Here is a 27,976-nt window from a genome sequence, read left to right on the forward strand (position 1 = left end):
ATCGCGTTCGACACATTGTCCGCTATGGTTTTTAAAAATGATTCATTGCTCAAGTAGTTCTTCAGCGCTTTGTTTACCTCGGACGCAATTTCATCGCGGATTTCTCTTGTTATCACCATTTTCTTGAGATTTATACCAAATATACTCAGTAGTAGAAATTAAACAATGGAATGAACCGTAAATCTCCAGTGAATTTATCCGATATACCAATTAACTCTTACAGATTTGTGGGAGCTCGGATCTTGTGACCGGTTACATGCGCACCATGCTATCAAAGTATAGTACCAGCATATTCCGCATTCTGTCTTCCTTAACTTGATTAATGTCGGTTTCACATTATTTTATTTTGTTTTCAATGGCATTTAATTCTTTCCGAAATGCATTGATTCCATTACCTTACTCTGAAATAATTCAATCGACTGAATATCCTCATTTTGTCCCTCATGACTTGTTCCCGGATTTATTTTATTCTTCAGTTCGGTTATACCGCCCTGGACGAATTGCTCCAATTTATTCAATCTTTGCGATAATTTCGTATTAATGTCGGATTTATTCTCACTCTTCATCTTCTACACACAATTATATAATTAAACAACAAAAGGAAACTGTAGTATAATATAACAAATTAGCAGGGAGAAGGTAACGTCTTAATAATAATAATAATAATAATATTTATTCACACATGTTACAAATTAATGATTACATGTATAAATATTCGCCATTAAAAATTATATGGCCTGTCAAAAAAAAATATATAACAGAACACTAATATTTAGGTAGACACTACAGTTACACAATATGAAGTATATAAACATATCACAGATATGCAACGTTAACTGACAGAAAAGGTGAGTTCAAAAAACTCAGTCATATTATAAATTGTATCTTCGAGAAGCAAACTTTTTACCCGTCTCGTGAATGCAGGTAGGCTTAATGTTTTTACATCGCTGGGGAGCTTGTTATAGAGTTTCAGGCATGTATGATTCGGACCTTGTTGTGTTCTCTTTATTCTTGCATATGGGACAGCATAATGATTTTTTCCCCGAGTATCATAATTATGATAGTTTTCATTTCTCGGGAATTTGTTCTGGTGTTGATGAACATATTTAACGCAAGCCAGTATGAAGAATGAAGTGATGGTAAGTATTTTTTCCCTCTTAAATATTTCTCTACAGCTGTCTGTGTTCTTCATCTGGTATAAGGTCCTTAGAGCAATCTTCTGTTTTATGAGAACTCTTTGAGCATCTGCACATTGTCCCCAGAGCAATATACCATACGTGGCCACACTATGGAAACTCGAGTAGTATGTTGATTTTGCGGTTTTTATGTCGCTTATTTGCCTCATTCGTCTAATTAGGAAGATGAAGGTTGATAATTTTTTACAAAGATTGTCTATATGCTTACTCCAATTCAGTGATGGTTGAAATTCGAGTCCCAAATATAAAAGCGATGAATCAGAGGGCTCTCTGTTTGTGAACAAAAGCTTCTGGGTTTTTGTCGAATTCATAAGAAATCCATTGGCTGAAAACCATCTCTGTGCTTCCGTTTCGCTTGTACTTGTTTTTTCGTTCAGTTTTATTGCCTGACTTATTCAGAATTACCACATCATCGGCATAACTACAGCACTTGCTACATGTTATATTATAAAATATATCGTTCATGAACAGAATGAAGAGAATTGGGCCCAAAATCGATCCCTGAGGGACACCACATTTCACTTCGAGGGGATCAGATCTGCTTTCATTCCACTTCACTGATTGGAGCCTATTCGTTAAATATGATTGAAATAGTTTGTGTGCCAATCCTCTAATGCCATAATACTGCATTTTTTCCAGCAGAATTTCGTGACTGACGCTATCGAAGGCTTTACTTAAATCTATGGATGTTACTCCTACTTCTTCCGAGTCATCATATGCTTTTAGCACGGTTTCGAGTACGTCAATCATCGCTGTTATTGTTGACCTGCATCTTCTAAAGCCATGTTGTGCGGTGTGAAGTAGGGCTTTATTTTCCAGGAAGTCAACCAGGCGTTTCCTCAACGCTATTTCAAACACTTTCGATAATATTGGCAGAACTGAAATAGGTCTATAATTTGATTGTTCTTCAGTACCTCCACCCTTGTGAACAGGTGTCACCACGGCTATCTTGAGTTCCGCTGGAAAAACTCCTTGTTGGAAACAGTCATTTATGATCTTGCACAATGGTGTTTTTATGTTTTGAACTATAGACTTTACCAACTGAACGTTCATGCCATAGAAATCTTTCGTGTTTTTGTTTTTCATTTTTTTCATCGAGTCGACTATCTCATCCTCGGTTACCGGATAGAGAAATAATGAATCTGCACCATTTAAATTCATTCTGTGAAGCTGATCAGTTGATGCTTGCAAGGTCGGTCCAACTCTACCTGCTATTTCTTTGCCTATACCAGTGAGGTATTCATTCATCTTGTCGGCTGTAATAACTTGGTCTGATGAGCTGGTATGGTTTTTTTTGTTTGTTTGTTGTTTTATCAGTTTCCACATTGCTTTGAGTTTATTTTCAGCTTTTTCGATTCTTCTGGAATTCATTGTTCTAACAGAGTGGTTAATCGCCTCCTTCAGTTTGATCTTCAGAGAACTGCAGTGTTTCCTACTGCTTTCATCGCCCTTTACAACAGCAATAATTTTCGCAGCCTCAAGTTTGCTCCTCAAGTTCGTTATTTCTTTATTTTCCCTGTATTTCTTACATGTCTTTATTTTCACCCTCTTCTCAGGAAAAGATGAGTGGAAAATATTCATCAGTCTTCTATGAAAATTATGATACTGAGTTTCAGCATCCTCGTCATATGCAAGTGTCCAATCTTCCGTCTTGATCTTCTGTATGAAGAGATCCATATTTTTATCATTTATTGGTCTGACTATTTTGAAGGATTCGGTTTCAGGACCACAGGGAGTGCATGGCATTTTGAAAATCTGGGCGAAATGGTCCGATAGATGAGGTTCGTATGTTATAGTTTTGCAATCTTCACTGTGGGAATTCGTAAATATATTATCAATACAATTTGCTGAACTTTTCGTTTCATGCGATGGATCAGAAAATATATATCCCATATTAAATGACTTGAAAGTTTCGACTATCTTGTTCTTCTCGTTAGATTGCCCCCGAAAATTTACATTATAATCACCTGCGAAGACAATTTTATCTTTAGGATATTTTTGCATGCATACTTCAAGCGCCTGATTCATGATGGCTAGAAAGGTTTCAAAGTCCCCTGATGGGGGTCGATATATAGCCACAACCGTCAAGTTTCTTTTTACCATTCTGACGGCAGTCATCTCTGCTACTTTATCAGATGATAGTTTCTTTATTTCAGGTACTTCTTTGAATGAAATATTATTCCTCAAAACTATGGCTGCACCGCCATGTCTTGATGTTCGCCGACAATAGGCACTAGCCACGACGTAGTTATCAATAAAAATTCTGCTGGCTATATCAGAAGAAAGCCAATGTTCGGTTATACACCCGAGATCAATGTTTTGCTCATTCAGAAAACATGTAAAGTTGTCGATTTTATTACTCAAAGATTGTACATTGATGTTAGCTAAAGTAAAATATTCACTGGCGGTTTTTTTTCTTTGTACAGTTAATTCATAGTGCTTTTGTTCTTGTTGTAACGAAAAAAATTGTACCTTCTAACGACAACTCCTCTCGGCCAGGTTTCATTCTGGGCAACGCTTTCGAGAACTCTAAAGTTGAAACCTACTTTGAAAGATTTATTTTTACTGAGATTGGTTTCATGCTTTTTGATTTCTTCTATTAAAAAAATCTCATTATCAAACTGACCTTCTAAGAATTTCCGTATATCCTCCACTCTCGTATTCCTGTCAACATTACCAACGTACAACCATGCAAGACGTTCAGCTCCCCTGAAATCCTTTCCATCATCCCTGCTACCTTTAATTATATGGCCTCCTGAACTTGAAGGTACTCTCTGATGGTTTCTTCCCTGATTTTGATTATTTCTTGAATACGTGGCACCATCTGTACCAATTGTCTTCAACATTCCATCAATCTTATCAGTAGTTCTTGCTGTTACAGAAGTCTGTTCGACTTCTTGATCGCATATGTTTACTGATTGTCTTACGGTCGGGTCCATTATTTTATGTCTTATATTATTCACTACAGATTTCTCTACATTAGATCTGACATTTATCTGTGGCGCCTCCCTTGATATTTGTGATATTGATTGTTTTGATTTGAGTTGTTTTGAGTTTTTTATGCTATCTTCAAATCTTTCCAAAAGGCTTATATGTTTTTTAAGTAGATCTATTTTATCCTTCAGTTCAACAATCAAGGTATCCTTACTCTGTATGTACCATCTAATGCATTATTTGTGTCAGTAACGATCTCTTCGGGAGATAAGATAGCTATTTTTCATACTGCAAAAGAACTTTCTGTTAAGGGTGAAGATATACTAAGAATGTATACATTCTCATAGACTTTTGAAAATTCTCGTAGATCTCCCCAAGACAACAGATTTTATGTATTTTACCGAACTAATCGATATATTTTTTCTGGCATCATTTAAATGATCTGTAGATATATTATTCGGGAAGAAGGTCACTACCAGAAATATTTCATATCTAGAGGTAAGTAATTTACAGTGCATCTCTGAGTAGGAAAGCGTTAAACCTGCTTTTATGAAAGAACTGGAGTCCAAATTCTGTTTATCAATGATTATTTGACTACTTTAGGCCTCACGGAAGTAACGCTAGCTAGCCATAGCTGAATATAGTATCCTGAGTGAGTCAATAAGACTTCTGCAGTTGTAAAACACCTTAGTTTTTGGGATTCAGTCAATCTTTCTATCTTTTTTCGCAAAAAATACAAAAAATTGAATACAACTCCCAAAGAATGTGTATTTGGTTTTTCGTGTGAAACTAGATGCATAAAGAGCTTGTTTCTCACTTACATGGAAACCTTCCAGGGGATCTGTTCTCCATGTTGGTTCCAATGCTGAGCATATACCAAGAATATGTTCGGAATCACCACTACTCCCTTCAAGTGCTTACAGAATGTAAGCAATCCGCCAGTTTTACCGCCCTGCTGAGGAGATTGGAAAGTAAGCCAGCTTGTCATGGACGTTCCCTTGAAACATTCCTCACATATCCAATGCACCAGGTAAGATTGATGATTTTATTAGGCCAATTGAAAAGTCTTCCGTCCGATGCACAGATGGCGGTGCTGGTATTCAATCCATATGATTTTTAGTTAGTACCAACCTTCAAACGATACTTGTCCAAATTTGACAGCAGTCTGACATTAAATTGTGATATATTGCGTTGTGAGTGTAGCCTTTTTTTGTTATATGAGAAAAGATGGAAAAAGAAGAATTTCGTGTGCTGATAAAATATTTCTTTTTGAAAGGAAAAAATACAGTTGAAGCAAAATCTTGGCTTGGTGAAGAGTTTCAGGGGTCTGCACCAGGAAATCAATTATCATTGTATGGTACGCTAAGTTTGAACGTGGTGAAATGAGCACCGAAGACGAAGAACGCAGTGGACGCCCAAAAGAGACTGTCACCAATGAAAAAATCAAAAAGATTCACAAAATAATTTTGAATAACCGTTAAGTGAAGTTGATCGAGATAGCAGACATTGTGAAGATATCATCTGAACGTGTACAGGGTGGGCAAATTCCGATGTTTTAGCACTTCAACTTTTAAACCAGAGGAGATAGATAAAATCTCATATCCCATTCTCGGTCTCTTTTTCTGAAAATCTAACAAGGGTAGTATTCATTTTTGGCCACCTTCTTCTGTTTTCGAGTTATAAGCGAAAATTGGAAAAATGGCGATATCGAAAATTATTTATATCACCTCTAATACTGATGATAGAGCTCTGAAATTAAAACATTATACAGGCACTTTTTTACGTAGAATTCAGTGGCGTGCTCGTTTTTTCAAAAAGGTTTTTAATTACGAAGCTATGACCAAAAGTTATGCGTTTTCGAATAGGAACACTAGATTTATGTGCCATTTTTTGAAAGCCAAATTTTTCTTTATTTCAAAAATATATAACATTTGTATTGTTTGTATTGAAATAGCTAACAGAAAATGGTCAAAAACCCTTTTTCACCTAAGAGTCTCAATATTTCTATGGTTTCAACTGTTGATGATCACTGAAAAATTGAGCTTTCTAGCACAAGAGCAGTGTCCTTCCGTCAATTCGTTTTTTTTATGCTTTTTACAAATTTCAACAAAACTCGAATCTAGATAGTTTATAAAAATAGTTTCGAAAATATAAATGAATTCGGAGGACAAAATTTCCTTGGTTGCTTGAACACAGTTTCAAATATTCATTTATTGAATTCGGTGCGAAATATCGAGAAGATGTGTTGACTGTGCATTGTGCAATTGTTGTCATTATTAGGTTGAATATTATTTCTTGTTTGTTCGTTTCTTAATTAAATTGTTGAGTTCAATCATATATGCGTCGTTTCATATGCTATTTTAAATGGATTGGTACTTGTCGGTATTCATTCTGGAGACCTATGAAAATAATCTTCTGATACATCCATCTCATTAAAACTCTTTCGATTGAAACATTCGATCTTGTGGGTATTTTCCTTATTTCCAAATTCTTGGCACTCGAATGAAAATATAGTGGACTGTGTGAAAATGAAGAATCTTAGCTAACACTAGAAAATGCACCACAACCCTTTGGCCTTTAGTTGCACTCACCCTCGATACTAATTCTCCTCTGCTTGGGACTTCAACACCAACACCAATAATGTTGTTAAATGAAAAGGAAATTATGTAGCTTAAACACTCGAAGAATAGCGAAAAAAAAGGAAACCTATATATGAGAATCATATATCCCGATACTCATCAATCAACTAACTAACAACATGTTCAAAAGTACCGATCCTCACATGCGCACAGTGCCCCTCGAGAATCGTGGTGCATAATAATAATGAAATGAACAAAAAATGAAATATTGCACTAACATAGCCGCCCACCAAAACCCCCATGGGTTTTCTGAAAAAAACAGAAAAAAGAAAAAAAAATTAATGGTAACCTGCAATTTTGAAATTACCACGTAAGTCACCATTAATCTTAAATGAAAAATATATTTTTTAATTCTCACTTAGTGAGAGAAAAAAAACAATTTTTTGACATGAATTATATATCAGTCAGTTTTTGGAAGTGGACAGAGTTTTACTACTGGTCTACGGAAAATACCGTTAGCTGTTCTAACCGCAACCACTCTATTGTGTCCATCATTCCCAGGAAATAATTACACAACACGACCAAGTGGCCATTTTAGTGGTGAAACGACATCGTTTTTTATTAAAACAAGATCATCCAACTCTATTTCTTTGGCTGGTTTAGCCCATTTGAAACGTTGTTGCAGCGTATTTACATATTCAAAAAAATATCTGTTTCAAAAATCCCGCTGCATTTTTTGTATAAGTTGCCATCTAGACACCCGATTTAATTTTAAATTAGAAAGATCACTATCTGGAAAAGCTGAATTCAGGGGTTCTAAGGTTAGAAAATGCCCGGGTGTAAGCGGGCTCAAATCATTGGGATCTGAGCTCTGAGAACATGATGGTCTCGAATTAAGAATGGCCTCAATCTGACAGATCAAGGTTGTAAATTCTTTGTAGGACAATCTTTGATTACCTACTACTCTTAGTAAATGGGACTTTACCATTTTTACGCCTGCTTCGGCAAGACCGTTAAAATGAGCGCCCGTTGCAGGGCTGAATGCCACTCAAAAGTTAGAGCTTGAGAAGTTTTTTCTGCTAATTGCAAAAATTCATTTTGAGCTCCAATAAAATTCCGACCATTATCGGAGTAACAAGCGTGACTCATACCACGCCTAGAAATGAATCTGCGAAATGCCGCAATGAAGCTATCTGTGGAAAGCTTTTGAGTTAATTCAAGATGAATGGCTTTAGTTGCAGTACAAACGAAAATACAAATGTACGATTTGAAATACTTAGCTCCTCTCATGCGATTCATTGAAACTAAGAAAGGTCCGCAAAAATCAATAGCTACATGTGAAAATTGTTTTAGTTTTGAAATTCTAAAATTTGGAAGATCAGCCATTTCTGGAGGTTGGTAGGTTTTTGGACGCACACGAAAACATCGAAAACTATTGAAGACTGTCCTTCTCATCGCTCGGCGAGCTGATAGTATCCAATATTTTTGAATCAGTAAATTATGTGAGGACTTTAAACCAGGATGCAAATTTTTGTCTGTGAACAGATTCGAAAATTAGAGTCGTGAGGCTGTGAGAACTAGGAAGCAAAAGTGGGTGTTTTGCTGAATATGAAAGATATCCAACAAATCTCGTCCTTGCATTCAACTCAGGAAATAGGGATCTTGGCTTCAGGACTGCTAATAGGGTGAATAATACACTCTGTTTCAACTGTCGACGTTTCGATCCTATTTGGGATCTTCTTCAGGACAATTTAGTCATATGTATTACGATGCGGGTGAAGTTGTTGAATTCCATTAGACCTATGTTGAGGTTTTCTATTTCGTCAATAATCTTATTTTTAATAGTTGGTTTTTGTCACGAAACTTATGCGGTTGTTCTCTTTGCTTGGCTGATATGAGTATCATATCAGCCAAGCTTCATCCATCTCAAGAACTGTGTTTATGACCGTTCGTTTCTCAGAGGTTTGTTTTGAAAGTTTTGAAAATCGCAAACAGTAACTTAAAACTCTCTTTATTTTCTCAAGAGACGAAAATTTATTCAAAAGATTATCTGAATCGTTTATAGGAACATCAGTATATAGAGATATTCCTCAGATTAAACAACTTCATTATGAACTTTCATTCTCTGAGTGGGAAAAATTGGCCATTGTGTTTTTGGCAATGAAAGGAATTCTGGACCATTCCACCACCTTTTGAATGAAATTAATTGTGATGGGCTCATTCCACGAGATGCGCATACAGTCTCCGTCAAACCAGTGAAAATCTAGTTTATCCTCATTAAGTGTCCATCCATTTCTATTAGGCGTTGAGGAGCTGGGGAATCGCAAATAGGCATTTCTCCAAATGCTTGTTATGTATTGCGTTCTTAGAAGATCAAACTGATTCCGCTGATTGGCATCAGCAGAGGAGGAAATTGTTGACGGCTTCAATATTTGGAAAAATATGTAAAATGCCTCCTATGTCAAGTTATTGCTCAACAGTTGAAAGCATTTTATATAAACATTTTTCTGCAAAAGCTATAGATTGGGAAAAAATAATGAAGATCGAGCGAAGCGTCTATTAGAGAATGAATTGTGCTCGAAGATCACAAACAGTGGCCTTTTTATTAATAAAAAAAGGTCTAGGTCCTTCTCCAGGTGGCATTTTTAAAAAAGGTAATCATTCAATTAAAATCAAATGCCCTTTTTCAGCAAGAAATAATATGATAAAGGACGCTACTGAAAGGAAACAAATCACATATTTGGAAAAAATGATGATCAGGAATATCGATTGAAACAAAGTCAGAATTATTATTTTCAAGTTCAGGGACAATTAAATATAGCTGAAAGAGGAAAATGCTTTTGTCGTGTGAACTTTGAAGGACACTTTATTCATCGAAGTCAACATAGATGAAGAGTTTTTCGGAGGAAAATTTCATTAGAACTGTGTTTTACCTGTAATAATTGACCTAAGACATAGAGGCTTAAAAATAAGGATCCTCAATACAAACTAGATCTTCAGGATAAGAAAAATTGAAGAAAACAGAAGGCAATTAGAAATATATCATTATGAACCAAGCTGATTTTTTTTAATTATAAAAAAGCACTATTCCTTAAAACTGTAGATATTTATGGAATGAGTTCATCAAAATTCTCAATGAAACTTTTTCATTTCGGATTAGATATTTCAAAATTCATTCCATTTAATTCATAAGGGTTTTTAACAATTCAAAAAATGAGGATAATGGTATATCAAAGCGTATTTGAATTCTCAATTCGATATCAAGTAATTATGGAAAGTAGAGTCTTTTTCAAAACCTTGTTTCTCAACTCTGTTCTTATTATAAAGAAACCGTCTTTACAACCATAATCATAAGTGACCATTTGACAATCATTTCATTTCATCAAAATGTCGAAAATGCGGCTGCATATTCCGACACGCACTAGTAGAACTCCAGAAAGAAACGAGATCATCCCAATGCGTTACCAATTCATTCTATCTGGGCTGAGGGCCTAATACGGTCTCGATATTTTTACTACGATAGTCGACGCCCACCCGCTCTTGCCCCTTCACGTTGCGACCCCTGTGCTTCCCAAGCAGTGTGGTGTAAACAGACTCTTAACTTAGCTTTGCATGGAGGTAAGGTAGAGGGATCACAATTTTTCAGTTTGTTCTTGAAAGGTTCATCTTCAGTGTCGGCTTTGTTAGTCGCACAGAATTTAAGGAATCGTGCTCCATTTATATTTGATGTTTTTTCAAACCCATAAATTTCGCAAACGAATTGTTCTGAGACTGACAAAATTACATCACGCGAACCGGTAATATGCGCAACTCCAAGATCTGCTAATGCTTTATGATAATTTTTGTTTTTCATCAATATTTTGTATGGTCTTACCTTGCCTTTTTGAAAAAATGATGGATTTTAATCGCATCCTGTTAATGCATGAAAACCAGGTAAACTCGTACATAAAGATGGTCTCTCCCTCACACTACAGGCTCGTACCCATTCATCATTTGTTTGATCACCTGGCAGGTAGAAAGCCCCACCAAAATGATCTGTCTTTTTGGGAATCTTATTTTTTAGTTATAAATAACACTCCATTGAAATTTCAAGCTGCCTCAAATATATTTTTTGGGAAAAAATTTTTTTTTTTAAATTTAGGGGTTGATTTAGCCCCGCTACTCACCAGCCTGGTCTGCAATTCCGAGTTGGGATATAATAGGAGAGGTATCTGACAAATTTTCAGCTTGCCTCAAATACCTACCCAAAAATTCGTGCCAGCTCTCGGACTATTAACGAAGATGGAATATACATCCAGGAATCGTTATTAACTAATACCTGTATATGATGCACCCGATTGGCTACAAAGGTTTTCCAACGACTTGGTGAATCATTGAGCCACGAAAGTACTACCTGTGAAACAGTCCAGCAGGTAATTTGATCGAAAAGAAGTCGACCTGAAAAAGTATCAGTTACGAATTTGACCAAATCTGCTAAAAGCTTTGCAGCAGTTAGTTCGAGCTTAGGAAGAGTAAGAGTTTTTAGTGGCCCAACTTTTCCTTTAGAACAAAGAAGAAAAACACTTATAGAGTCACCTTTCAGCACTCTCAGGTAAATTACTGCTGCATAACCAATTGTTGGAGCACAAAAACCATGTAGCTCACACCTCTCAAACTTATCAAGAATAATTCTTCTTGAAAGACTTATTCCAGACAGTTCCGGGAGTTCCAATTTTAATTGGCTCCATGCATTTTGTAAAGATTCGGGAAGAATTTCATCCCAATCCTTTTTTAAGGACCAAATGCATTGCATAATATACTTTGCCTTCAATAGAATGTGGGATAGAAAGCCTTAAGGGTCAAAAATCCGACCTATATCGGAGAGAATACCTCGTTTTGTGAGATCTTTTGAAGAATCTTGGCAAGAATACGAAAAACATCGAGAGAAGGATACCACTGAAGACCGAGAACCTTCAAAAAGGTTGTTCATCCTTATCAGAGGACAAAGGAATCTGACAATCAGATTGTAGAACAGAAGAAAGTAGGACAGGGGAATTACTCGCCCAATTCCTCAATAGTGAACCTCCGCAACTGAGCAGGTTGATGAGATCTTTCTGTAACGAAAGAACCTCTGATTCAGATGATGCACCTCCCAATACATCGTCAATATAAATTTTATTCTTTAGTTATTAACTAGCTTGTGGAAAGTTTTTTCTTTCGATGTGTGCTAGTTCCTGAACAGTTCGCATTGCTAAATATGGGCTACAATTCAGTCCGAAAGTGACTTATTTAAGGTAAATTCTGAAAGAGGATCGTTAGGATCAAATCGCCATAGAATTCTTTGGAAATTTCGATCAGAATTGGTGATCAAAATTTGTCTAAACATTTGTTTTATGTCGGCTACAAAAACCACAGCATCTAAACGAAATAGTAAAAGTAACGAAAAAATATCTTTTTGTAATTTTGGACCTGGAAGTAATGTATCATTCATGGCTGCCCTAATTCTCCAAGATTTTCGAACTGTTAATGTGCACAAGATTGTTGGATTTCTTCTAAATATGTAATCTGTTTTCGGACTCGCCACATGGTTTCCTGAAAGGTAACTCTACAAATACTGCCATCTATCATTTTGTAAATATGATACTCCAGGAATTTGAGAGGAAGAATTTAGTAATTGGTGTGTTTTTAGATCTTAGCAAGGTCTATGATTGTGTGAACCTCGAATATATACTAATTTAACTTGAAAAATATGGAATAAGAGGAAAAGCATATAAGTGGATTGAATCTTATCTTCTAGACAGAAAACAGCAAGTCATCATTAATGAAAACAAATCCAATATTGCAATCAAAGAAAGAGGTCTAGCGCAGGGCAGTAACGCAGGTCCTATTTTTTTCATCATCTACATTAATGACCTTATTATGGATGGACTGGTGAACTATGTGGACGACACCAACATATTGGTATCTGGAAGGACCCTCCCGGAGGCAGTTGATAAGGCGTATGACAGTTCGTCTAGAATCTGTGATTGGTTCAACAGGAATGAGTTGGCACTGAATTCGTCGAAGACAAACAGTATGGTGTTTAGAACAAAGAACTCCCGAGTTACTCCAACTGGCACCATAAACCTGAATGGCAATGAAGTGAAACCTGTTCATGATATGAGGTTTCTTGGAATACACATTGATGAATTTTTAGATTGGAACAGTCATGTGGAAAAAACTGGGCTGAGACTGAGTAGCATTGGATATGGAATCAGAGTGGTATCCAGACATATGGACGAGAAGACATTATAAACACTGTACCACGCCAACTTTGAATCGGTACTGAGATATAGAATTGTGTTTTGGGGCTGCAGCTCCAGCATTCAACTCCTTTTTATTATACAAAAAAGAACCATAAGAACAATCAGGCATATGAAATTTGGAGTCACCTGCAGGGGTGTTTTCAGGAATATGCAGATTATGAATATATATGGGTTGTATATATTTGAGTGTCTGATGTTCTTTTTCTGGCACCAAGTTGAATTCAGCTCTAACTTTGGCCATGGCTATAATACAAGGACGACGAATTTCATTTACGCTTCTCATAGGCTTACAAGTACAGAAAAAAGAACATACTATATGTGCATAAAACTATATAATAAATTACCATCTACATGCAGATTATCTAGCTTAATAAAATTAAAGAATGCCATAAAGACACTGTTAAACTGGAACCATATTAACTTAGCGATTTTCTAGATTGTAACAACTTATCAGAGTTTGTATAGATTGTATATATATTATTGTTGACATCATTTCGCTTCTCTCTCTGTAATTTACTGTGGGGATGATATGAAATAAAGGAATTTATTATTATTATATTATTATTACTATCCGAATTCGAGGGATCAGCTGAATACAAATATCAGCTCATATTCTCGTCTCCTTGTTATTTTCAGGTTCCACGATATATCATTACCCTTCACGAATTGCTGGCGCACACGCCACACGATCACGTGGAGAGAAAGAGTCTGCAGAATGCCAGACAGCAATTGGAGGACTTCTCCCGCCAGATTCACGACGAGGTAAGCCATATGTTGAGGAGTCAGTAATTTGCTCGTTTTGATTTTTCTGATGATACTCTATGTCAAGGAAAAAGTCGTTTTTACTTTTTGTGGCTGGGGTCAGGTTGACAAGCATTATAAAAAACAAAAAAAAATTTTTTTTCAATTCACGAAAGAGGAAATTGAATAATTTTCTTTTTTTTTGAACAATTTCTTAATGATATCCATTAATTTTCAACAAATATGTATTGTGTACCTATATTGGTATACAAGCCGACTCTTTTATAAATTTGCTTTTTTAGAACGACAGTAAAAATTTGGGGTTATACAGGGTGAGTCATCGGGATGGCCTATTAGATGTTTATGGAAAACTTATTGTAATTTTGAGATGCGAATTTGCCTATTGGGGTTTGAGACGGGGATCTTTCCTCCTGAAATATTTTCCGATCTCTACAACTAGACTACTACTTCCAAATTCCAGATGGCACACCCAGTATATTATTAATAATAATAATAATAATATTTATTTGAACATAATAATAATACATTTAATTACATTATAGAAAGGAATGTCCAATTCAAATAAACAATCAAGAACAGAGGCTCATCCAAAACAGAATATTGCCTGTGTATTGCATCATTAGATTAGATTTTGACGACAATTTCGATAATATGCCATACCTTGGGTACAAACTCAACGGTCCATGAGTTAATGGGGTTCTTATAAAAAAATGGTGGCGATGTGGACTCACATTTTTTTCAATGATTCGGTAGAAAAAGCTTTTTCAAAATGCTTTTTTATAGGACTGTTTGCGGTTCGGTCCAAGAATGTACATAGTGTTCATAAAAAGATCATGAACTTGGATGACTCAAATTCATCAAAACTCAACATTTTCAAATCAGAACCTATATTTTTTTATTATTTCAGTCCATTTCACGTACAAAATTAGAGGGGGTTACTCCAGCAAACCCTATACCTAAAATGAATACTTCAGGAGTTATCCAGGAAGAACCTTAGATGAGGAAAAACCTCAATTCCTCACTGCGTGGAGTAGTCTGTGATTTGCGGAAAACACAGAAAGAAACTGAAATTCGATGTTTGAATAACTAAATGTTGTAATTCATGAATTATAATTAATTTTTCATTGGGATTGTTGAGGAATCCATGAACCAATACAATTTACAACTACGAATAATAATTCATTACAATTCTTGAAATGTAAAATTTAGTTATGGAAACATGGAATTTTAGTTTCTCTCTGTGTTTCCCGGAAATAACAGATTACTCCACACAGTTATAAATAGCGGTTTTTCCTCATTTGAAGTTCTTCCTCGATAACTGGAGCATTCATTTTAGGAATTGAGTTTGATCAAGTAACCTCACTATTTTTGTACGTAGAATCGACTGAAATGATAATGGCATCAAAAAAGCCATTTACATAATACTGAGTGTGCCATTTGAATTGAGGAAGTAGTAGTAGTCTGTTTCCGTTATAACCAGAAGTTGTAGAGATCTGAAAATATTTTAGGCGTAAAGATGCTTGTCTCAAACCCCAATGAGAAAATTCTCAGCTCAAAATCATTATTAGCTTTCCATAAACGTCTAATAGGCCATCCCGATGAATCACCCTGTATTCATTTAAAATTATGCTGACCCAAGAAGTGGAGCTAAATATTTACCTTTCATCTGCAACTTGAATTTCAACCTTCGTTTTTTTCTTAACTAATTTCTTCGAGTGACGTTTATTACTAATCTTTTCGAACAAACGCAATTTCAAGCTTTGACGTGAGAAATACAGAATAATACAAAATTCAATCGGGAATCATGTTTGAAGGAAAGCAATAATTGATGATCGTCATTGATCAATCTTTCAAAAGATTTTTGTTTAGGTTTCAGAAACGGAAAATTTGAGGAAGAATCTGGCAGTTGAAAGAATGATTGTAGAAGGCTGCGATATTTTATTAGATGTAAATCAGGTGCTTGTGAGACAAGGTAAATATGATTTATTAATTCTTCCATCTTCGTTGATAGGAAATATCATTTTCGATATATTCTGGGGGTTGTAACGATCTATATCTATGGAATAACTTCAAAGTATCGAATTGATTTGGCAAACAAGATTTCAGAAAGGTTCGAAAACTACAGATCATTAAAACTACAGAGCAATTTTTTGTTGAATGATTTTTTTTTTCCACAAACAAAGAGGATAATAACATATAATGGCATATCGCAACTTGAAAAACTTTGAATTGAGATTTGTGTTAAGAATACTGAATTTAGTATATTGAAGCATAAGTCTTCATGCCAGATTTTGAGTGCCAATTATTCTACTTGATAAGATTCCGAACAAGCGTGCAAAAACTATTGACCTATGTCAGTGCTATCCAATTTTTTTTTCAATTTTCACCGTTTAATGATTTGTTTTGCAGTGCAACCCCAAGAATCCATCGGAAGTTCTTGACTCAAGTGTTGAGAAAGCCTGTAATTATATAGTTATTCCTTTTTAAGGTTCGTTGATACAATTACCCGGTGAAAAATCGAAAACGTCTAGAAGTAAGCTGAATTTCAAAAGCGAAAGAGAATACTTGAGGCAATGTTTCCTCTTCTCTAATCATCTAATTATAGCAACAAGGTATGACTTCAATTCAATTTGCAGTATTGTATTCAATCTTTTCGAGAGATAACAGAATTATCTAGGATTCTTCTCAACTCATAAAACTAAATTGTCATTAATGGAATTTCTTCAGATTCTGTGGAATGTTGTTAGTTGGTTGAACACGGTATTTCGTATATAGCCTGATAGAATTGTTGGGACAATAAATTTCAAATTTCAATTATCTCTTGTTTTAATCTCATTATGAACTAGGATCTCTCATGATGAAAAATATTTATGTTTGTTCGAGTATCCTTGAGATCTCTTCACTTTTCCATTGGGTGAATGATTTGAAACAAAAGTCCGTAGCTTCGGTTTCAGAATGTGCATTGAAAATTTCTATATGAAAAACTTTCTGAAGGTATTCATAACAGAATAAACTCTTCCATCTTTTCAGGGTGTCCCAAATTCGATACTCACTGAAAGCATCTCGAGAACCATAAGACAGAGGAAAAATCTTCGAGGACACCGGCGATCTCTTTTTTCGAATTTATAAGATATCAGATCGTTTTTATCGTGCTTCGTTCTCGAGTAGTTTATTTCAATATTCTGTAACGAGTCTGATTAAAACCGTAAAAATGTTCAAGTATTTTTCGAATATCTCGAACAGAAACCAAGACATAGCGAAATGTTTGTAACTCGAGAACGAAGCAAAATATTTATGAACTGATTACAGGTATCATTTCCAAAGAAGATATAGGGGTCCTTGAGGATTTTTTCTTTAAATTTTATACTTCTCGAGATGCTCTCGGGGAGCATCGAATGTGGGACACCCTGTTCTTCTCTATTGAGTGTTATACATTGAATTAAGTTTTCTGGTACTTATATCAAGTGAATAAAAGTTTCTTGATATAAATTCCCAACAAGACCTTCCACGGATACCGAAATTTCATCCATTGATAATACGAGTAACCTATACAGGGTGTTACATGAGTGACTGGCCATAGCCAAATGGTGAATGCAGGTCATCCAGGCCTTTCAGAAAAGTAGCTTGTTCTGTATCCTAAGACTGGTAGTTTGGGAGATACAGGGTGATTCATGCATATTGGCCTGAATTTATGTTCTCCATAACTTGGGAATCAACAGTCCGATTTCGTTCAAACTTTGTGGGTTTATTTACTTCACACAGGCCTTCACAACGATAAATGTAATTTTATTATTTCCAGGGCAGTACTCAGATTATTGGATTTTTTCCTTTATACTTCTGAATCTATGTTTTTCACACGTTTCAGAGAATTATCGTTATTGGCGTGAAAAAATACATAATTCCGTCTAATTAATTCAATTTTCACTTTGAATGGAGTAGCAAACGAAAGAATTTATGTGTTGTGTAACTATTTTGAAATACCGTCCTGTTGTGATGTTCTTACCAGGTACCAGTCTTATCGTTCATGCAGGGTAAAATAAGACACACACTCAAGGGAGTACCAGATGAGGTTTATTCATAGTATCACCAACTTTTACATTACACGAGATCGTGTGAAGAAACAATAATGTCGAATCTAGAACTCTCTAGCACATTTCTTATGGAACTCCCTCTATCGGCTTATATGCATATTTATATATGAGAATATAGTTTACAAATTATCATTGTCGACATAGTAACAAATTATTGGTAATTCAACAATGAATTCCAATAGTAGCTACCTTGCGGAAATATCGCTACTGAAATTGATATTGGAATTTGACCTACATTACACCTCCCCCGCTTGAAAAAAAAAATTTTTTTCTTTGTTAATAAAAAAAAATTTCTACCTATCTAAGACTTACACCTAACTATATACATTATCTTAAAGCTATATTACTAAATTGCCTTAATTTCCTTTTTACATATACTATTAGATACTAATACTGTTATTATCTATGACATGTCTATTAAAAAAAATACGGTTTAATCATGTTCTTATGCACTTCTTTCACTTTATTGTCTTTTTTCAACACTACATTAGAATTCTTGACGTCAATTATTTCATATGTACCGCCGAACAAAGCGTCCAATTTATTTTCAATATTCTTATTTTCTAAAAGTACCTTATCGCCTATTTTGTAATCAACTTTCTTACAATTTCTATCAAAAGTCTGTTTCCTTTTGATTTTTACCTTCACCAAATTTTCTCTTGCATCTTTCCAAGCTTTTTGCAATCTGTATTTCAATTCAATAGGATAATTATCGAAATTGTATATGGGATCGATTTGGTTTTCGATATTTTGTGGAATTCTACTAGGTTTTCCAAAAACAAGTTCATAAGGAGTATAGAGAGTGGATGAATTCACGGTATTGTTATATGAAAAACACCAAAAGTGTACCCAATTACTCCAATTATTACTTTCTTCATTTGCACGCATACGGAGATAAGCTCCTAAGTGTTTATGTGAGTTTTTAATCATACCTAGAGTTTCGTGGTGATGAGCTGTTGAATTCAGATGACTAATATGAAGCAACTCGCACGATTCCCTGAAAACTTTAGCTAAAAATTCCGTACCTTGATCCGTAACAATTTCAGAGGGTATACCATATCTAAGTACAAAATTTTCTATGAAAGCTTTTGCAACTGTTTCAGCCTCTTTATTCAGCAATGGATATCCCTCAATGAACTTAGTAAGATCACACTGAATTGTAAGGATATATTTATTTTCGTTAATATCGATGGGTAACGGCCCTACCAAATCTAAAAATATTTTTTGAAATGCAGAAGATGCTGTTGAAGTAACTGTCATTGGTTCCTTCCGCGGTAAGGAATATTTATACCTTTGGCAATCATCACACTTCTTCACAAAATTTTGAACGTCTTCTTTCAAGCCATTCCAAAAGTATTCCCTTTTTATGTTATTGTACATGCGGTTTATACCTGCATGTCCTCCTGTAGGTAACATATGATAGTCATTCAAAATTATTTGTCTCATTTCTCTACTTTCAATCCGTTTCACATTTCTAACAATGTTTATCGTTAAAGATTTCCCTAAAATTTGATTTTTGTTTTTCATCAACAAATTTAAAAATCGAATATTATGCGAGCTCTTCAGTAAACATAATTCTTTTATATTATTTCTTGTGCACAATTCTTCCAGATTCCTCAACGATATACCTAAGTCATGCGTTGATCGGATATTCTGGTTTAAATAAATAATATGTGAATTCACATCGTATACTAAATTGTTATACTGAATTTTGTGTTGATTTATTTTCAATTTGGAAAATTCTTTATTAGAAAGTGGCCTCAACTCTACACTTTCTACTGGACGTTTCAATACTTCGACTACAACAGGGTGATCAGTCCTTTCGAGTGAAATATTCGTCTGGGATTGTTCGCTAGGTTTTTCTTTTTTTTGAATGAGATCTTGTTATGACATTTAATTTTTCGATTGAACGACTTTGTATTTCTTTCAGGTCTTCTGATTCTAATTTTATTCTCGACAATGCATCGGCGGTAACATTTTCCGAACCTTTGATGTAATGTACTGAAAAGTCATATTCTTCTAATATTAATCTGAATTTCGTTAATATGCTAGATGGGTTTGTCATATTGAATAAGTAAATTAGTGGACGGTGATCCGTTAAGATTTTAAACTTCCTTCCAAATAAATATGGCCTAAAATGTTTTACTGACCAAATAATTGCCAAAAGCTCTTTCTCAATTGTTCAATAATTCTTTTCTGCTGAATTTAAATTTCTTGAAGCATAAGCAATTGGATGGTCATTAGAATTTGATAAGACTGAGCCTAAAGCAAATCCACTTGCATCTGTCCTAAGGATAAACTCATTACTTTCTGAAAAGTCTGGATATTGTAGGATAGGTGCTTTTTGCAAAACCGTTCTTAAAGTTTGAAATGCCTTTTCACAATCTTCGTTCCATTGAAAAACTTTTCCTTGCGGGATAAGTCATTCAAAGGTTGTGCAATTGCGGCGAAATTTCTGATAAATTTTCTGTAATAATTTGTCAATGCCACAAACCGTTTCGCTTCGTCAGAATTTTTTGGTACAGGATTTTTTGAAATAGCGGAAATCTTTTCAGGATCTGGAGATATACCTTTATCTGAAATGATATGCCCTAGATATAATATTTCTTTTTTTAAAAATTCACATTTTTTTTTTTTAATTGACTTTTCTCAAACGATGTAAAACTTTCAAAAGATTTTGATTATGATTTTGCAAAGAATGTCCAAAAACTATTAAATCATCTAAATATATAAAACATGAATCATAATTTAAGCCTGACATAGCTATTGTCATGAGTCTTGAAAATGCACTAGGACTCGTTTTCAAACCCATTCCTAATCTTTTCATTTGATATTGACCTCTTTCTGTAGTGAAAGCCGTATATGGTCTACTGTCGGGATGTAATTCTAATTGGTAATATCCTTGGGTTAAATCAAGATGGGAAAAATACATTGCTCCTGACAAAGAATCCAAGATTTCAGTTATGTTCGGTAAAGGAAATTTATCATCCTTGATTTGCTTATTCAATAACCTATAATCTAAAACTACTCTGAATTTTTTAACTCCATTTTTATCCGGTTTCTTTGGTACAATCAATAATGGTGATGACCATTCTGATTTTGCTTCTTCTATGATTCCATCTTGCAACATTTTGTCGACTTGTTTATGAATCTCGCTTTTCTGTGAGTGTGGTATCCTGTATGGTTTTACATATACGGGTTGCGCTTCAGGCTTGAGTAAAATTTTTTGTCGATATAAATTAGTAACTGTTAGAGGGTCTCCTTCAAGATGAAAAACATCCGCATATTTAGCACAGATTTTCTGGATAGATGTTTTCTCTTCTTCATTCAATGATTTCATATTAACTGAATCCAACACTTCATCTACTCTTTCTACCGATATATAATTTCGACCATAATTTAGTACTTCGAAATTTGAAAGAATTTCAAGTTTTGGTTGAAAATTCTTGATTTTTATCTCTCTTTCATTCACGTTTAATATTCTGACTGGAATTTTATTTGCTTCAGGTTTTGCAATCGTACTTGCAATAATCACTCCATCGCTAATCTGTTCGTTCAAAATAACACAATCCTCTGTTTCATCGGTATAACAATAATGAATTATTTCGCATCTGGGAGGTATAATAGTACAATATTCCACCTTTGATTTCAAGGGGACACTAATTTCATCGTTATCATTATGCAATGTTATTAAAAATTTTTCATAATCAATGATAGCTTTATATTTGTTCAAAAAATCTGAGCCTAGTATACCATGAATACTAAGATCAAATGATTTAAGCACAGAAAAATGGTGGGGAAAATTTTTATTACTTATAATCAATGAAATAGTTGCGGAACCCATGGAAGATGTGGATCCGGCAATACCTTTGATATTTATTTTTCCTGAAGTATCTATGTATTCTCCCGTCTGCAAATATTCTGAAAATATGAAGCTGATGCTAGCACCAGTATCAATTAAAAAATTCAATTCATTTTTGCCATACTTGACCTCAACAAAGTTCAAAGCATTCATATTATAGTTTTGGTTAGGAACGAAAAAACTTTTTATCGGCGTTTTGCATTTCTTCATCGTCCGATTTGGTCATATAAACTTGATGGGATTTCGAATTCCTATCATTCCTATTGTTATTGTAATTAGAACGACGACCGCGACCTTCTTTCGTAGTATGATTCGGGTTGAATTTTTGCCTACGATTGTTATTTTCTGAATAGCGTCTACCTGACCAATATTTATTTTGATTGTGTGTGGAATTTCTCTGCCTGAAATGAAATAATTTAGGATTAGACGTTTGATAAGAATTTTTCACTAACTCTTCCTCTTTGGCTGAAGCTACAGCATCCTTTAAATTTGAGTAGTTTCTCGCTTTTATAATAGTTCTTATCTCGGAATTTTTCAAACCATTGGCAAAAGTGTTTATTGCTATTTTTTCATTTACTTGCCTTAAAACATCTAAAGCTGCGCTATCATTATCAGCTTGCGAAATAGTTAGGTCTAAAGAGAGTTGTTCTACTAATTTAGCGAACTCCTCGATCGATTTACCTTCTTGTCTAACATTGTGTAACTGGGTAGAAAGCGCTGCAGGTGATTTTTCAGTTAAAAGAAAATTTTTCATATCTGACATCAATTCATCAACTCTCCGATAATCCCGTTTTAATCTTAATTTCGCGTTTTGAGTCAATTTGATTTTAAGAATATAATTGATTAATTTCATTTTTTCTGTTTCTTCTAACATATCGTTGTATAATTCTATAGAATCGATCAATTGTTTTACTGATTCCTCAGTGCTGTTAATAGACGGCAATAAAGAAGCAGCAGTCCTCAAATCAAAGTTTTCTCCCATTTTCACAGAATTTTTTGAACTATTTATAATTACAATTCTTTGGTTCAATATATCCTTTGCATTTTTGAGTGAAGCTCTTATTTGTTCAGAATGCTTTTCAAAAAGCTCGAGAAAATCTGGGTTAGTACTATCTGAATTTTTTATTATTCTTGCAAATTGATTATCTAACTTATTCAATTCACACAACAATTTTTCATTCCTATCTAAACGCTCCCTACGCTCTTTCGGTTCTTTATTAATGTTACCAAAAAATTTCCTAACTATATTATTTAATTCCTCAATTTTATCCATATATCAATCAAATTCATCAAATGTAAAAATAAGAAATAAGATTCCACAAAATCACAAAAATAAAAAACAATAAAAATTTATGATTGTTTTTCAGTCATACCAACTCTTGGCTTCTTCGTATTTCCCTGTGTATTTTCTTATTTATGGACTTCATGGCTTGCCTGTAACAGAAGTACGCAATTCCTACACATACCATTACGAAAGCTGCAATTCCCAAAAATTCTGAGGTCGTCCACTCTTTCAGCTCGTTGGTAGTGCCTCCGCTGTTGCCTGCTTGGGTGATGATGACCTCTTCTTCTTTAGATTTAGAAGAACCCATGTTTTAGCTGTGATGTCGTCTTGGGTGTAGTATGCCTTTTTCTATCAACCAAATCTGCATGGGACTGGCAGGATCGCCATGTGATGTTCTTACCAGGTACCAGTCTTATCGTTCATGCAGGGTGAAATAAGACACACACTCAAGGTAGTACCAGATGAGGTTTATTCATAGTATCACCAACTTTTACATTACACGAGATCGTGTGAAGAAACAATAATGTCGAATCTAGAACTCTCTAGCACATTTCTTATGGAACTCCCTATATCGGCTTATATGCATATTTATATATGAGAATATAGTTTACAAATTATCATTGACGACATAGTAACAAATTATTGGTAATTCAACAATGAATTCCAATAGTAGCTACCTTGCGGAAATATCGCTACTGAAATTGATATTGGAATTTGACCTACATTACACTGTTTTTATTCCTTTTGTGGCAATATTTAATGTAATTGGTGATTTGAAAATTATAACGATGAATATATGGAGCATACAAAGAAACTACGATGAATTCAGATTGTTACTTGAAATGTTTCCTACAAGTTTTGACATTATTTTACTTACTGAGACATACAAGGTAGAGGATCCGAAACTATTCAAGATGAGGGGGTACGCCCATGTTTACAGTGAGAGTAAATATAACAAAAACGATGGAATAATTGTATGCGTCAAAGAAGATTTTGTTTTTGATCGCAAAAATATCAAATTCGAAAAGATAACAGCATTGGAATTGAATATTCAGAGTCAAGAGGAAAACTTAAAACTCATTGCGATATATAAGTCGCCACATTATCCTACCATGGAATTTAATAAGGAATTAACAGTTTATCTAGAAAAACAAAACATTGCTCCGATCATATTATTAGTGGCGATATTAATATAAATTTACTATCTCATGAATTTCTTGTGAAGAATATGAAACTATATTGTGTACATATGGATTCATATCACTAATTAACGATGTCACACGGCCAGATAGCCGAACCTGCTCAGATAATTATTTTGTGAAAGGTATTATTCATCCAGAAGATTTAAATGTTAGTGGCATCATATTTCGCAATCTTATTACCGACCATTATCCTGTATTATTATATGCAAATAGAAAACTAAAAAACCATCACATTGAAAAAGAACATATTAAAAAATATATTAATTCCGACAAACTAAGAAATTTTTTGATTATTGAGGGATGAAGTACGGTTAACGATTGTGATGATGTCCATAAAATGAAGGACAACTTTATCAGTATTTTGAAAAAATATATAGATATTCATCTATATATTCTTTCAAGATATTGATAAAGTTTTCCATCATTTTATGAACATCATCACAATCGTGATCCCCGCAAAGAGGAAAAATCAGATCAGAAGGGATTATGTTACTCCAAGTATCATGAAAGTGATAGATGAAAAACAAAAATTGTTTAAAAGGGTTAAAAGAGAACCCAACAATTTACAATTGAAGGGTGAGTATTCTAGAATGAAAAATAAATTACACAGGCTCATAAAAGAAGCCAAAACACATTTTTTCGAAAAGTGCATAATAACTAATGAAAAAGACTCCAAGGCTTTATGCGACTGTGTGAAAAAAATTACAAATTACGGAACACTGGATACAAATATAAAACACATAAAAAATGACGATGACGAAATCATAGAGAGCGGACAAGAAATGTGCGATCTTTTCAATGACATTATAAACGACTAGGGGAAAGCTATGCAAATGGAATAATTGCTTCTGCTGACTTCACAGAGGAGAGTGAATATTAAGGTAAGTCTTTTTTTCTTTCTCCAACTGATTCTGAAGAAATAAAAAAAATTATAAATAGTTTGAAATCGAAAAAATCTTCTGGACATGACGGAATACGCGCAGAAACTCTGAATGAAATACGGCAGGAGATATCTAATCCTCTTACTTATATTATGAATAACTGCTTCTAAAAAGCCTGTTTTCCAGAAATATTGAAAGTAGGAATAGTGAAACCACTCTATAAAGGAGGAGACCGGAGTCGCATGCAGAACTATAGATCGATAACTTCAGTTTCGAATCTGGGAAAGATCCTCGAAAAGTTTATTAAAGTTCGTATGGAAACATTTATAAATAAACATAAAATTATATCCGATAATCAGTTTGGTTTTCGGAGAGGCATGTCGACGGAAAATGCCATAAAAAAGTCACAGACATCATATATAAAAATATTGACAGTAAAATTCCAACTTTGGCGGTAGTTGTCGACCTTGCAAAAGCTTTTGTTACTGTCTGTCATGATCGTCTACTAGAAAAGCTTGAAAAAAAAAGGTATAAAAAGTATTAAATCTGCTGAGAAGCTTTTTATCAGATAGAATACAAATTGTACACCTCAATGGAAAATATAGTAAAAGTAATCAACTAAATTTCGTGGTGCCACAGGGTACAGTTCTTGGGCCTCTCCTGTTTATATTGTATATAAACAGTCTCTTCAGATAATTTCAACAAAGTTGAAATTATCGGTTTCGCGGACGATACCATGGTACTTTTTCATGATGTTACATGAAAGAATCTGACAAAATAATAATATAATATATAGTCGTCGTTGAGTGTGGACGTGTTATATTGATCTCTTGTTATAATTCACCTTTAATAGTACGGAAATCTATCAGATTTATTAAAAATTGTTCCTTGAACATTTGAGTGTTTGTGGGATAGATTCATCGAGATAAAATTTTGAATTTCAATTTAATATCTGTAAGAATGCCGCTAACACGTGAACAGTTCGATGATGTGAGAAACGCCGCCGATGCCATGATAAGGGAAATCTGTGAAAACCAGGAATTCGTAAAAACATTGGTTGATTCGGTCTCCCAGATGCAGCTCATATTGTTGAGGAATTCGAAGAAATTAAACGCAGGGAAAATAATGTTATTATTTTCGGGGTACCAGAGGAAGTCGACGAACCAACTTCAATTGTGTGTGATATAGTCTCTGCTATTGTTCCTGATCTTACAATCACCAACCAGCGAATGCATCGATTAGGTGAAAGACTTAGAGGAAAATCACGACCTATTAAAGTTTCCCTTTCCAACAATGCAGATAAACTAACTTTAATCAAAAATAATAAAGAGCTACAGAGAATTGAAAGATTCAAAAATATATACATTAGACCAGATCAAACAATTAAACAGAGCAATTATATATCATTGTTACGTTAACAATTGGTCGAACGTCAGCAAAATGGGGAAGATGACATTATGATAAGGTTTCGAAATGGGCACCCTTCGATAACTAAGAAAAAAACCTATAAGTACATCCAGCATGCGACAAAATACAGGTGTAAATACCCACGGTCTAGAGATTTGTTATCAAAACTGTAGAGGATTAAATACTAAAACGCATACATTCATGAAAAATTTAACATCTAATTGCCATAGTGTGATCGCCATAACTGAGAGCTGGTTGACTGATAGTGTGTCTAATGGTGATATAAAGTTGATATTTTGGCTGGAAAACTTTTGGGTTCCAATCATATTTCGATAATCGTTATGGTGGTTTACATTCCCCCTGGAATTTCTGTAAACGGGTATGATGAACTGTTTGAATTGATTGAGGACAAATATGATGGTGGCAATATGGTTATTGTTGGAGACTTCAATATATCGGAGATTCTAAGTGTCTATGGGGGGCTGCACATACGGGATATACGGCTCGTTTTGATAACTTCCTGAACTTTTGTAATTTGAGACAGTGTAACGTTGTGCGAAACCACAATAACAGACTTTTAGATTTGGTTGTTTATCGGGAGGATGCCGCGTGTGAGGTGCTTTGTAATGATGATCCATTAGTGCCGGTTGACCCGCATCATCCTGGACTTATTGTGCGAGTTTCATCCTGTCCTGCCATACCAAGTAATTTCACCTCTACTGCCAAACGGTATGACTTCAAAAAATTAGATGTAGAAAAGTTTTGTCGACTTCTCGGTGGAACAGACTGGGGGTCAGCTCTTGGGTGATATTGGGAGTGTACATAATGCTAGCGATGTTTTCAACAATAACGTTCAAGATGTTATCGCAAAGTGTGTTCCAAAGAAAAAATGTTCCTCCCGTAAATATCCATTATGGTTTACAAAGGACTTGATTCACAAAATAAAAGTGAAAAACCATTATCTGAAAATGTATAGAAAACACAGGCTGATTTTTTATCGTGAGCGCTTTAGATATTTCAGAAAATCTGTTAAACTTGACATAGAATCGGCATATAGAGATTTTATCCTGAGGTCTCAAGCTGATTTGGAGAGTAGTCCTAGTAATTTTTGGAAATATATTAATTCTAAACGAAATATATCACGACTACCTGGCACATGTGCTTCAATGATAAAATATTGAAAACACCTAAGGACATACTAAATGCATTCGGAGTGAACTTCAAGAGTGTTTATGTCTGTGACAATGATACGCAGAATCAACTTAGGTCCGGTATTGAATATAGGTTTAATTTCTGAGGATATGATTATAACGGCAGCAAAAAAACTGAAAATAATTTCACTATTGGTCCGGACGATGTCCCGGTTAACATTGTTAAATCTCATATTCAACTATTCGTTCAGCCATTGCGTATGCTGTATAATCTTATGATCACCTCCGGCACTTTCCCGAACATCTGGAAAGTTTCGGGTATACAATGTCCCATTCTGAAGT

The 27,976-nt window shown here is 34.5% G+C and overlaps 1 protein-coding gene across 2 annotated transcripts in view; it reads left to right on the forward strand.

The window, feature by feature from the left end:
* Positions 1–27,976, forward strand: part of LOC123685869 (ras-specific guanine nucleotide-releasing factor 1-like) — a 262,806-nt gene that overhangs the window by 170,048 nt on the left and 64,782 nt on the right. For both annotated transcript variants that reach the window (XM_045625729.1, XM_045625730.1), the window contains exons 6-9: positions 4,967–5,160; positions 13,630–13,755; positions 15,625–15,727; positions 16,244–16,367. In XM_045625729.1, coding sequence (XP_045481685.1) covers positions 4,967–5,160; positions 13,630–13,755; positions 15,625–15,727; positions 16,244–16,367 — 547 coding nt within the window. The remainder of the gene's footprint in view (positions 1–4,966; positions 5,161–13,629; positions 13,756–15,624; positions 15,728–16,243; positions 16,368–27,976) is intronic.

Source organism: Harmonia axyridis, chromosome X (genome assembly GCF_914767665.1).
Source record: "Harmonia axyridis chromosome X, icHarAxyr1.1, whole genome shotgun sequence".
Lineage (NCBI taxonomy): Eukaryota > Metazoa > Arthropoda > Insecta > Coleoptera > Coccinellidae > Harmonia > Harmonia axyridis.